At 33.7% G+C, this 13,652-nt stretch overlaps 1 protein-coding gene across 1 annotated transcript in view; it reads left to right on the top strand.

Annotated features, from left to right (window-relative positions):
- The window catches only part of LOC148953062 (sodium/potassium/calcium exchanger 5-like), a 64,420-nt gene extending 52,607 nt beyond the window's left edge, over positions 1 to 11,813 (top strand). The window contains exons 3-4 of the mRNA XM_089087856.1: positions 8,512 to 8,733; positions 11,605 to 11,813. Coding sequence (XP_088943982.1) covers positions 8,512 to 8,733; positions 11,605 to 11,813 — 431 coding nt within the window. The remainder of the gene's footprint in view (positions 1 to 8,511; positions 8,734 to 11,604) is intronic.
- Positions 11,814 to 13,652: the final 1,839 nt, after the last annotated feature.

Raw genomic sequence — 13,652 nt, 5'->3', positions numbered from 1 at the left:
AGACTTTTTCTTAGAAAGTTCATACTCGTAAATGGTACATTGATGATTTTGAAGTGAATCATAAAACGCTTCGATGGGTGGCATTTTTTCCTGAGGTAGCCTTGAGACAGAGCAATAGTACTCATAAGGGTCTATACCCTCACACATTAATAAATCATACAATTTATCATCTAGGAAGCGCTGTTTAAGGAGGAGGTAACTATTAAAAGTTTCTCTTTTCTGTACTTGAATTAATTGACTTAGGGATTTGGGGAAAAAACTACAGGAATAAAAAAAGATCTTTTTGAAGCACATATTACCATTATCAATTGTTTTCCATTTGAAATCTAAAGCTAGGAGCTTTACAGATGATGTGGGTGTGTTACTAATAGAAAAAGTACCATCTACCTAAGCCCCATCTACAAGTTCACCGTTCTGCAAACGTGCCAAAACTGGTAACACGAATTTCAAATCAAGGTTGGAATTGTGTATGTAAACCGGTAGAAAGTAGTTCTGCTTAACATTTAAACTACACGATTTATAGACCAGTCCGCGGAAGTTACTGCCGCCGATTAAATTGGGCTCACGAAATGATCATGGTCACAGACTGGCACTTCTCCACTACCCTCAACAAATTTCGACTTACAAACCCAACATGTTTTGTTATTTTAAATAGACAACTTTTTTCTGGTGATAGGGTCATTGGATAGAATATATTGCAAAGCCGTGAAATTGACTTATTTGCTGTTTTAATAAGTGCAATAATGACTCTACCTACACAATCTTCCCCACTCAATGTCTTGAAAACCTCTACCAACCGCTTGGCATTACAAACATCTCTCTGTGCATTTACAGAAGAGCTTGCAATGGCTTCATCTTCTTTAATACGATTTGAGCTCAATGTATCGAGAACTTCTGTGAGTTTGTCATCGATGTCTAACTCCACCTTGTCATTCTGCAAGAGTGAATTTGGAAAATTCTTGAATCGCAAGATGGTGTTATCATCCAAAACTATCTCCACAGACTGGTACCCAGATACTTACAGTGCCTCAAGTGATATTTTAATTTGGTTCTCTGCAAAATCTAGAAGGATGCATAGGGCAATAATTGAAAATTTCCTTCCCTTCTTTCTCCCGCAAAAGCCGATTAATCTCTGTAATAAGAACAAAATGTTCGATTAAATTGGGCTCACTAGCAGGCTCGTAAAGCAGCTATACCCAGTGCTTCACCGATTCAATGGACAGAACCCTCGCTGCATTTATTACACCCTTTTTATGTTTACATTTCACCTCATCAAATTCTGTATCTTAATGTAAGCCCGTAACACCTTTCTTTAAATGTTCGTTAGTCTTCTAAAAATATTCTATTACTTTAAATGTTACAGCTTATTGACCATTTAAAGATTTAAAATCTACTTTAAGAAACTCTGCACCCTCCCTAGGCCCATTCAGTGCCAAATCTTCCAAATATATCCTACTATCACCATTATGCACCCGGAGATTGTGAGCTGTGATAAGCAACATGTATTTGAAGCACCCAAGCCCCGTGTCGAAACGAATTTGTTATACTTCTCTACAACACTTTAAGTCTGCATTATATTTTAAACCTCTCTCCCTTTCCACCTTTTAAAATAAATTCCTTTTTGAATTTACTCATATTTGCGTCTAAACTTTCGATAAATAAAAACCACTGAACCACTCTCTTTTTTATTATAGGTTTCTACCTTAGTCACTACACTGCCCACCCATTCCAAAAATACAGCCTCAAATTATGCAGGTCTGGGTGAAGTATCTGCATTTTGGTTTGCATATTATGTGGAAACACCTCATCTGACTTTTTATTTAAATGAAAAAAATTGCGACATGGATGCTTTCATGCTATTTCGCCCTCCCCCTCCCAAATCTGTCGTTCAAACGGGGTAAAATCTTGCTTGCATAGGAGTGTGATATGTTGGTAGGATCCGAAAAGATATTACCTGCTTTGAGGGTGTTAAAGGGGTCCTCAAACTCCGCCCTAAAGACATAAACATTACACAAGGCAGAATTACACAGATACATTCAGGCAATGTAGGGGTGAACCATTTCCATTTTCCCTAATTCCCTGATCTTCTAGTAACCTCTTGGCCTCGTTGGTTGGAATTTCCTTCAGCAAGAGATCGTAAAAATTGGTGTAGCTAAAAAAGTATCTAGATCAAAGTTGGGGGAGCTACACTATCTGGATTCACCCCCACACTGGATAATTTTACTTCGTCCCGTTCACTGTCTCCAGGGCCATATGGACACAGAGACTGTCGCCAATTATTTGTGGTTGCGTCAATATTGTTGTCTCCGTGTGATCAAAAATATTTTTTACCCTTTGAGCTGGCGATTATGTCGGTAGGCTAACCTGACAATAATAACAACTAATTTTCCCTTGAAATAGCTGTGATTTCAACCTGTTAGAACATACTATTAGCCTGTAAAATAATGCATTATTAGCCTGTAATGTTTTGAGGGGCAAACCCCCTCCCACCATCACCGAACAATATTACCAATTGTCTTGAGGACTAAATTTCTAACAGAAATATCAAAAGCCTCAGATATTGAGCTGAAAAAGTAACCTATAGTTCTATTTTCGAGCGTTAGGGCCCTCTTTCCCCCTTCCAAAGAATCGAATAGGGTTCCTCATAGCCCTGTTATTCCCTTTCGTTTGAAATTTCGTTTTAATTCCCAATTGTCTTAGTTATCATGCTGAACAAGGAGCCTATGATTATATTTAGAGAACTAAATCCCTAAGAGAACTATCAAAAGTCTCAGATATTAAGCTAAAAAAGACACCTATAGCTCTATTTTCGAGCGTTAGGGTTCCCTTCCCCCTTCCAAAGTATCGATTAGGGTTCCCCATAGCCCTGTTATTCCCTTTCGTTGGTATTTCGTTATGAATTTAGTTTTGAGTCTCAATAACTATGATTTCACTTACGGAAGGGTTATTCACTTGCGCAGAGGTGCTCGCTCCCTCTTCAAACCAATATTGGAATAAATGAAACGAACCTGAAAATAATAACAACTAATTTTCCCTTGAAACAGCTGTGATTTCAACCTGTAAGAACATACTATTAGCCTGTAAAATAGTGCATTATTAGCCTGTATTGTCTTGAGGGGCAAACCTCCTCCCACAATCACCGAACAATATTACCAATTATCTTAGTTATTACGCTGAAAAAGAAGCCTATGGTTATACTTTGAGGACTAAATCCCTTACAGAAATATCAAAAGTCTCAGATATTAAGCTGAAAAAGTAACCATAGCTCTATTTTCGAGCATTAGGGCCCTCTTTCCCCCTTCCAAAGAATCAAATAGGGTTCCCCATAGCCCTGTTATTTCCTTTCGTTTGAAATTTCGTTTAAATTCCCAATTGTCTTAGTTATCATGGTGAAAAAGGAGCCTATGATTATATTTAGAGTACAGAATCCCTAAGAGAACTATCAAAAGTCTCAGATATTAAGCTGAAAAAGACACCTATGGCTCTATTTTCGAGCGTTAGGGTTCCCTTCCGCCTTCCAAAGCATCGATTAGGGTTCCCCATAGCTCTGTTATTCCCTTTCGTTTGATATTTCGTTATGAATTTAGTTTTCGGTCTCAATAACTATGATTTCACTTACGGAAGGTTATTCACTTGCGCAGAGATGCTCAATCCCTCTTCAAGCCAATATTGGAATAAATGGTCAAGCCATTGTGGTTCACAATTGACCTTTAAAAATATTAATTTCAACATATATCATTTAAGTTCACCTCTAAGAAATCACCCTCTTTGCCCCCATATCTTATCTAAGTGGGCCTGCCTACCTTCTCCCGTTTTCTTTATCATTGTCAGCCACCTTCCCTCTCCAACTTAAATTGTCACCTATTGATGTAGTATTTAAGCTGAGGTGCGCTTCATAAAAATTCCTGAAATATTCATTAAAGTTTTAGTTTTTCTGATAATTAATCCTTAAAAATCCCAGCGTTAATGTTTATTGATTGATTGGTATATCCTTCTCAAATTTCCTTGATAGTTGAAAGTTAATTCTCTAGGTATTTTCGAAATATTTTGCGTATGCCCTCATGACAACTATTGGAATACCTTCATAGGGAATGAAAGAAACATTTTCCTGTGACCTTCATCTCGGTCATTACGGACATTCTATTCTCAGTTCGTGTTTATTAAAGAGTCTTTAAAGTTATATTTTGCTACAACTTCTCGGTTTTGTCAGTTTCAGACTACTGGCAACAGAGACATATGAGGTCCATATCCAGACTCCCTAACACCCTCTCTCCTCGTCAAACAAAATACGTAGTCGTCTTGACCCTGATAATTATCCCTGAAAGTTTCAGAATAATTAAAGATCCAGTATAAAAAAGGGCACATGAGACTGTTTGCCTCTAATGACTTTCAACCCTTACGAAGAGCTCTACAACTTTCAATTTCAACTCAAATGATTTTGCTCCCAAATCTATGAGACCGCTTTATCAATACGAAGTCACCGGGTGAAAAAAATATTGAACGGAGGCCACTTCGTTTTCTGCTTAGACGTCACTGTTATAGTGTTGTTTCTACTTTGAAAAGATTTTTTGATATTTTTTAATTAATTAAAGTTAATTACCAATTGTGGTAAAGCTTTCTAATTTAGTTAACTATTAATTTAGTAAAATATATAAGACACAAATATGAAGTTTTGAAATACCACTTTTTATTAAGATAAGGAACATATCCTGCTAAGTTCTGTTTAACGGGAAATTGAGAAATTACCACTTCCTAGTGATTACGTGGGAAGGTGTGGTTGATAAAAATGTATAAAAGATACATTTTATCGGAAAAAAGATCTTATACTAACTTTATGCCGGACTGACCTCTGGTCCGTTGTTTTAGAAATACTTTGGAACTTTGTCTTATCATTGTAAGTGTCTAAGTATCTATTTATATATTATTGTTGTTTTTTTGAGACTTGTGGTCTACTTGGGACAGCCAGTCCCAGTAGACAGAATACATCCGATTATATCATATGTTAAATGAATAAAAGTATTGTATTTTAGACAACCTCTCTATGATCTATTTTTAGCCTCTCGAACATACCCAGTCGGTACGCCTTATTAGTTCGGTCATAGCCTAAGGCACGCTACCAAAGTTTAATTACCTTAGGGCCAGAGTTTATCTCCCCTATAAAGGGAGAATAAAGGCATCTACGACTACAACCCCCAAATACCATAGAATAACACTTCACAACAACTGGTGGCAGCGGAGGGAGCTAATTAATATTCCCTCATCCTGTCGTTTAACGACCAGAGAGACAATTTTATCATCTCCAATGGTGGAAATTACGGAGATAAATATGGACAAATGGGGTATAAAACCGATACCCAACATAAATCTTTTTAAAGCAACAAATGGGGAACAAGATAATGAAAAAATTAGGAAAGTACAAAAGATATTAAAGAAATTAAATGATATATCAATACCGGAAAAAATAAAAGGAGAAACACCCAGATTTTTGAAAATCCTGGAAGATCTAAATAAAAATCTGGACACAAATTATCCCATTTTCCAAACAGAAATAGAAAGAACCACTTACTATAAAGGCTTCTTAGCCTATACTGGGGGGTATTTCATAACTACTATCGTGGTTCTGGGATCTTTTATATGGGGTCTTAAATTATGGTATAGTATGAAACATAAAACCCTGGGGGGAAGGATACAAGAAATCCTGACTGCGCAAAACCTTAATCTATCATTTAAAAAAAAAAAAAAAAAAAAAAAAAAAAAATATCTACAACCGCAGACAATTCGATTTTCACTATGATTTCATGAACATGGAAGTAAAAAAGAAATCGATGATTGTTTTGAAACGATTTTATTACTGTATCACAGTAATACTTGTTAATAATGTACATAAATTCGCAATTCGAGTGTTTACGGAGGAAAAAAAAAAGTTATACCACTTTTTAAGTAGCTTTGTGAAAAATCGACGTTTAAAAAAAAAATGCTTGATGCTTTAAAGTATATTTGTTACTTAACATAATTGTGTAAGTTATTAAACAATGCTTATTTATATATACGCTGTTTGAATTTACTTTAAATTTTAACTAGTGATGTAATGTTATATGTAAATGTTTGACCTCGAGTCAAAGTATTAATATTTTTATTTTGAAAAGAATGATCCAGCAAGAAACATAACATTTCGATTTAAGTGAGATATTATTTTTGGAGTAATTAAAAGAGAGAAAAGTAATGAAAAGAATTAAACTTTACAAAATTGAGTTTTTCTTTCTACTATATATGTAAAATTTTATGCTTTATATGTATACTAATGTGAATATTTATTTTAGATACAGCCTTAGCTAATTTTTTTTTTTGAAATCAAATTTTCCATAGCATTCTCTTAGATCCAGTTCTCAATCATATCTTTGAGATATTTTTGGAAAGTAACAAATTTCAAATCCAGTTAAATTATACCCCGAAATTATCATCACTTACTCAGTAAACTGATATTTTGGGAACTATAGTAGTAATACAAACTTTACAACAAGTTCGTCAGAAAGTGAGATAAAAACAGAACTTAATTTAGGCCGAGAAAATGTGCTACATAGCCAAATGGCTTATGTTATTGAAATATGTGAAAAAAATATATGTGAAAATTTAAAAGTCAATAATGTTATTTGTAATTTAACCAAGGCATTTCTAAAACAAAAAAATAAACGGTATATCAACCACATCACACAGATAAATTAAATTATTACTGGAAATTAAATTTAAACTCAAAAAATTCATAAAACTTTTCTAATATAAATCTAATTTAAGCAAAACCACTAATATTATGTTTAAGCCGCTTGGGGTCCAGTGCAACAGAAGATACATATGAAGAGGGTAAAAAAAAGTGTAATTGTCATTCCTAGAGACAGAGAAAAAGAGAAACAAGGAGTAATTTCAAATTGAAATCCTTTGACAGAAAAGAACATGGCCTATATTGGACCAGAAACATGACCCTAGGGAAACCCATTGAGGGTAGATGCACATACTGACCCAAAGATGGCAGCATAATAGCTGTAAACAATATTAAGTTGTTTTAAAAGTAAAATATTGAGAATTTGGGACAATTCTTCTTTTGAATGGGTAGTATTGTGGTAAAGCTTTATAATTTAGTTAATTATTAATTGAGTAAAATATATAAGACGCAAATATGAAGTTTTGAAATACCACTTTTTATTAAGATAAGGAACATATCCTGCAAAGATCTGTTTAACGGGAAATTGAGAAATTACCACTTCCTAGCGATTACGTGGGAAGGTGTGGTTGATAAAAATGTATAAAAGATACATTTTATCGGAAAAAAGATCTTATACTAACTTTATGCCGGACTGACCTCTGGTCCGTTGTCTTAGAAATACTTTGGAACTTTGTCTTATCATTGTAAGTGTCTAAGTATCTATTTATATATTATTGTTGTTTTTTTTTAGACTTGTGGTCTGCTTGGGACAGCCAGTCCCAGTAGACAGAATATATCCGATTATATTATATGTTAAATGAATAAAAGTATTGTATTTTAGACAACCTCTCTACGATCTACTTTTAGCCTCTCGAACATACCCAGTCGGTATGCCTCATTAGTTCGGTCACAGCCTAAGGCAAGCTACCAAAGTTTAATTACCTTAGGGCAGAGTTTATCTCCCCTATAAAGGGAGAATAAAGGCATCTACGATTACACCCCCCAAATACCATAAAATAACACGTCACAACACAATAAAAAAGGAAACTTTTACTGTTAGTGTAATTTTCGCGAGCTGTTCCATTTTTAATTTGATGATTCTGTGTTCAAATAATAGGATATTAGTTTATATTGTATTTTTCTCTCTATTTTATTTATTTAGTATTTAGTTTTTCTCTGAGTTTATCAATGTTGATGCCCTACTCACAATATAGTCAGACCTGTTGCACACCTGTTGCTAAGAAAAAGCAAAAATGTATGAATGGTGTACGTTTTTTCTTAGTTTTAACGTTCTTACTTTTACTGCACAAGTGGGAAATTTGAATAGTCAGAAGTTGATTCAAAAAGCCTGTATGGTAATTAGTTTGTTCCGAGGAATTGTCTAAGGATCTTTTGCCAAACTCATAAAATAGAGGAAAACTGTTATTCTAACCTTTTTTCTCTCATAGTTTCCAAAAATAGTACCTTAAACATACATTCTGGAAGGTCAATCATAAAGATCTCAACTCTAAAACTGAGAGATTTTCCACCCAAGAAAATAACGAAGAAGATATGTTATTGACGCTATAGTTCTGTGTAAATTTTGTTTTTCACGTAATTTTGTGTATGTTGTGCGTAATGTTTTATGATAAGGCTTAGGCCGGACTAAACATGCGTGTAACGATAAATAGTCCTTAAATTAGATTGGTCACTTCCCATATTGATTGGATATAGGTATATGAACAATAGCAGACTCAATCATATAAATGAAAAGCATCATCACTTTAGACAACTAAGTGGTAATAGAATACATTAAGTTATAATTCTATTTACAGATGGATCACGACGTTTGCTTAAATTAAATATAAGAAGGACGCCAAGGGGTAGGAACTGCACACCACCTTCAATAGAAGAATTTCCAAATCCTTTGATCTCACAGAATGCTCGCAAAAAGGGAGCAGTTGTTATTCATTTCATTGTTGCTGTTTACATGTTTGTCTCATTATCAATAATCTGTGACGATTACTTTGTTCCATCTCTGGAGCGGATTAGTGAAAGTAAGTTTTTTCTTCTTTTGATGCAGAATAAATAGAAAAACTAAAATCTAAAAAAGTATTTTCTATAATGGTTCTTAGAAAAAAAGGAAAAGACAGAAGAAGAAAAGAACTGTCATCCTAATCCTGCAATTAAGATAAATATGCACATGAACGAGGTTTTTACATTAATTATCTATCCAATTACCTAGAACAAAACAGTATAACCGAACCGTCAACCAAATTGAAAATTCCAAATCCATCCAAAGTCGTCATCAATTAATGTAAACCGTTATAAATTTACCAGCAAAAGCACCTTAAATATAACAAAATATTTCCAAGTAGTAACCTTTCATTAGGGCTCATCAGAAAAATACCACCTGCTTAAATGGGTTTTGACGCTTTACTTTCTTTACCCGGCACAGTGGAACGTCTACCATAAGTTCTTTTATGATATCCCTATGGTAGGTAAAACTTTTGAAATACATGCATACTAGTAAAACTATTCAAAGAATACATGCAAAATAAGATTGGCTCTATCCTTAGTAAAATTTCATCGGTCAATGAAACGTAAGAACAATTCTGGCGAAAGAAGTCAAGTAGTGAAGCGTCTATTTACTAAATATAGTTAAAGCCAATCTAAAATTGTACCACAAATTTGAAATAAAAAAGTGTAGGAATTGGTCAAATTTCGCATGAAATTTTAATCTTATTTTTCTCATCTTTCCAAAATCCAAGTAATTTTTTTAAAACGGATATGGTAAAATTTGAAATTTGTTACCTTTGAATTTTCGTAGTTTCCCCAAATCTTTACGATTAAAAGTAGTACCACGGGAACCCATATTTCAAAAATAATTTCGTCTATGATAAGTTGTTCAAATAACCGATGTTTCTCTGATTACGTCATTTATGAAATGAATGGGGCTGCCCCCTCCTCAATAAAAAAGAAAGTCACAATTTATAATTAAAAAAGCAAATAAAAGAAAGCAAAATCTATTTTTTACCTTTTAATAAGTTATTGGCTTATGGAGTTTGCTGTTTTTGAATTTGTTTCACCTATTTTATTTTTCATCATTATTTGCCTAAGTTCGAAAAGGACCAAAGTAGTGGTCTGTTTAGAGAATAACACTATTGTAATGTTATTAGCCGCCTGCCACCAGTATTGTAAAGGTAACCACGGTTGCCACCAGATGTTGGCACGGAAATAGTAATGCACCACTTATTGGAGGGGAAAGCCTCGCTAGCGCCGAATATTGTAATAGAATATCTTGTGCTCAACACATCTTTATCGTAAATATAGAATAGCTTAACACCCAGTACACCCTGTTCCAGGGAATGTTAACGTGATAAAACGGCCAAACGGGTTAATCTCTACGCCAAGGGTGCCACAAACCTAGGTCACCACTAATATCTCTAGTTAATATAATGAAAGCCTCTCTCTAGGCTTCTGACAGTAGATGACCCCGTCTGGATAACACGATGGCCATAGGAGAATTAGTGAACTCTAGCTATTCCCTTTTGACGATCGGTGAACTCTATCGACACTCTTGAATGTCACTGTACTCTCTAGCCTTGAGAGATAATGCAATGATTTAGTTGCGAAGTAGATTCTGAGAGTTCTATGGCTTTCATGCATCCTTGCGCCGTATGAATTAGAGTAGTTTTAAGTTTCATTGCACTGCAGTCAACGAATTCTTACACAATCGATTTTTTTAGCCTTGAGCCTGGATATTAGCTCAAAGGGTTCAAATTTGAATGGGTTACAGAACAATCTTTAGAAATCAAGTAGTGATGGAGTTATAAATACAAATGAAATTAATACGAATAAATTTATTTATTTGGATTGAATGAAACCGTAAAGGGTTGAGATTTTAATTGATTACCAACTAAGTGTAAATATGAGGGAATGCTGACTCCCACGCCAAATTATATTTCTTAGAATATGATTAGCATATATTCATCCTTCCCCTATCAACTGATTAAAGCATAGAGAAGCGATTAGGATCAACCTAACTTCCCTTCTTGGCTGTAGTTGCTATAATACACAAGTACCAAGTGGGTAATGCAGCTAATATAAGATATTGCTTAGTATTGGAGCATGCATAAAGCAGAAACTAATAAAGTCGAATATATTTTGGTTATTGATACGACAGCCCTTATTCATCCATGCCCCAACCTCCAAGGGCCCCAATACCACTGCCCTAACTTTTTGGCCCCTTCATTTGTTTGTAGTTTTTACATTTTTAATTTTTTAAACTTTTTTTGAACTTTTATTTTTTATTTTTAGTATTTTTTAACAGAATTTTTTATTGATGTTAAATGTCTTAAAATGATAGGAAATATACTTAAACAAAAAAAAATCGCATTTAATATTTTCGAAATACAAAATGAGAATGATATAGATTTGTTAGTCATGATTTTTACAATTAGAAAAATAATGTTTGTAGTTACACTTTTTTGTTTTTGGACTGAATTTTCTTTGTACTCGGAAATGATTCAACTATATTTTTTTACTTATGCGGCTGTATTAGTGGTACTCTATGGCTAGCCATTGACAGGACCGAGAATATAATTTTGATATCATTGAAATAAAAGAAATAAAAAATTAGTAAAACAAAAAAAAATAATTAAACAGTCATTTCAAACATAGTTTTTCTAGAACGAAAAATCACTAGTATCGTATGTATATCATTTTTATCTTGTATTTTAAAAATGTCACAAGTGAATTTCTTTGGCACTTCAAATTTTTGTACTGGTGAACATGGTATCTGGATTTTTTTTTACCCGTGGTACCCTATGCCTGGTCATCGACACTACCTAGTTTATTGTATGTATTCGATCAATTTTTATTTGTATATTGGAAGGATTAACAATTGCATCATATTCTTTAAAAAGTGAAGATGAACTATTCGAAGAATGTGTGTGTACATGATAAGGTTGTCGTTTTGTTGAATGCTGACAAAGACAAATATTTGAACTATGAAACTAGTACTAGTTTAACACTATTGGAAATGTTTGCGTGCCTTGTCGTGACAGTGCGAGATTATATTTCTTTGGACTGCCGAAACAATTCAACAACAGTGATGGAGAATATGCGAGAGTGAGATATCCAGAGATGATACCGCCCAATTAAGAATGCCAACATAAAAATAATAGTTGATCAAGAGGGGCAATTTCTTGCTTATTGTTCTGGTAGCACGTTACCTGTTGATAAATTATATTGCCATCTGTCAGGTATTAGTATTCAACGGAAGGTAAAAAGAAGACAGGCGTATTCTTCAAGCTTTATTATAAACCATATTTTGTCTACGTGCCAGAACTGTTACCATTGTAAAAATAATGTGATAATAGACAGTGAAATCTCAGGCACAATAAAAAGGGCATTGATAGACAATACCACTAACGAATATACAGATGAATTGATGGAAAATGAAGCGTATTTGAACATTATAACTACCATTGATCATATATCAACATATATAGTAAATATGGCCACTAATACCAAAGACAAAACGCATATTGAACCAGTAGCTGACACCACAGTAAAAATTGTGTATGACTCAAAATGGGTGAATGATTTTTCCACTGGTTATGATATAAGAGAAGAGACTAGATACACTATCAAGAAAGAACATGATGAATTATTTTATGGAAGATATTGAAAATGTCCAAAGTTGTTCAATGATATTAATAATATATGATAATGTATGTAACTTATATTTATGTTAATATTCTACAAATCCTTACTTCAATAAAAATATTTTATTTATTACTTTTTATTTTTCCTTTATTTTTAGGGTACGCTAGCAAGTCAAACTTTTAAAATATCTATTAAAAAGTTGGAGACGTAAGAAAAGGAATCTTAAGAGACATAGACTAGCAGACTCAGTTTAGATGATTTGAATTCCTTTAAGAGTTAGAGACATTTGAAGTGGAAATTCATAAAGATTCAGTCCGACACAGTCACTACTATCAGCTCACAAGTAGTATACTAGAGCCTGAAATAAACGAATTAGATTTAGGTGAATCGAATTCTTTTTAGAGTTAGAGATTTATGAAGTAGTAATTTACTAGAAATCAGACACAGTCACTACTATCAACATAAGGGGTACACTAGAGTCCGTAATAGATGAATTAGGTTAAGATGTATTGGATTCTCCTTAGATTTAGAGATATAAGAAGTAGGAATTTATCAAGATTCAGTCAGACAGACACTACTATCAGCTTATAAGGAGTATACTTGAGTCTGAAATAGGTCAATAACTTTTAGATTAATCGAATTCTCTTTAGAGTTAGAGACATATGAACTGGGAATTTATCAAAATTCAGTCAGACACACACACTACTATCAGCGTACAAAGCGTATACTGGAGTCTGAAACAGGATAATTAGATTTAGATGAATAGAATTATTTCTAGACATAGGAACGTATGAAGTTGAAATTGATCAAGATTCAATCAGACAAAGAAACTACGATCAGCTTACAAGTGGTATACTAGAGTCTGAAATATGCTAACGCCTTTCCGAGGCATTTTTGAGAATCGGTGAACTGTATCAAGGCAAGTCACTCTTGCGAATCAATGAACTGTATCAAGGCCATTTACCTAAGGTTAATTGAGTTTTACTGAACTCTGTACAAACCCGGACTAGGCTATTTTACATTTGTTAATGCTATTGTGAGACAGATTGCGTAATGATCTAAGATATTCGCTAAGCATATTCCGATGATTTCATAAATATTTGACTGGTTTAGTCTTGATGCTATTGCGAAACAAATTGTGTAATGGTTTAAGATGTTCGCTAAGCATGTTCCAACAATTAAATGTTTATTAAAAAGTTGGAGATGTAAGAAAAGTGTTTTTAGACATAGATACTACTAGCAGGCTCAAACGGAACATATTAGAAACTGAGATAGGTTAACAAAGATTTTACCGAGTTTGAGA

The sequence above is a fragment of the Artemia sp. Qi Xiang Cuo genome, chromosome 4 (assembly GCF_049724085.1).
Source record: "Artemia sp. Qi Xiang Cuo chromosome 4, ASM4972408v1, whole genome shotgun sequence".
Lineage (NCBI taxonomy): Eukaryota > Metazoa > Arthropoda > Branchiopoda > Anostraca > Artemiidae > Artemia > Artemia sp. Qi Xiang Cuo.
Note: the sequence above shows the minus strand (reverse complement) of the source record. Positions and strands in the feature narration are given on the sequence as shown.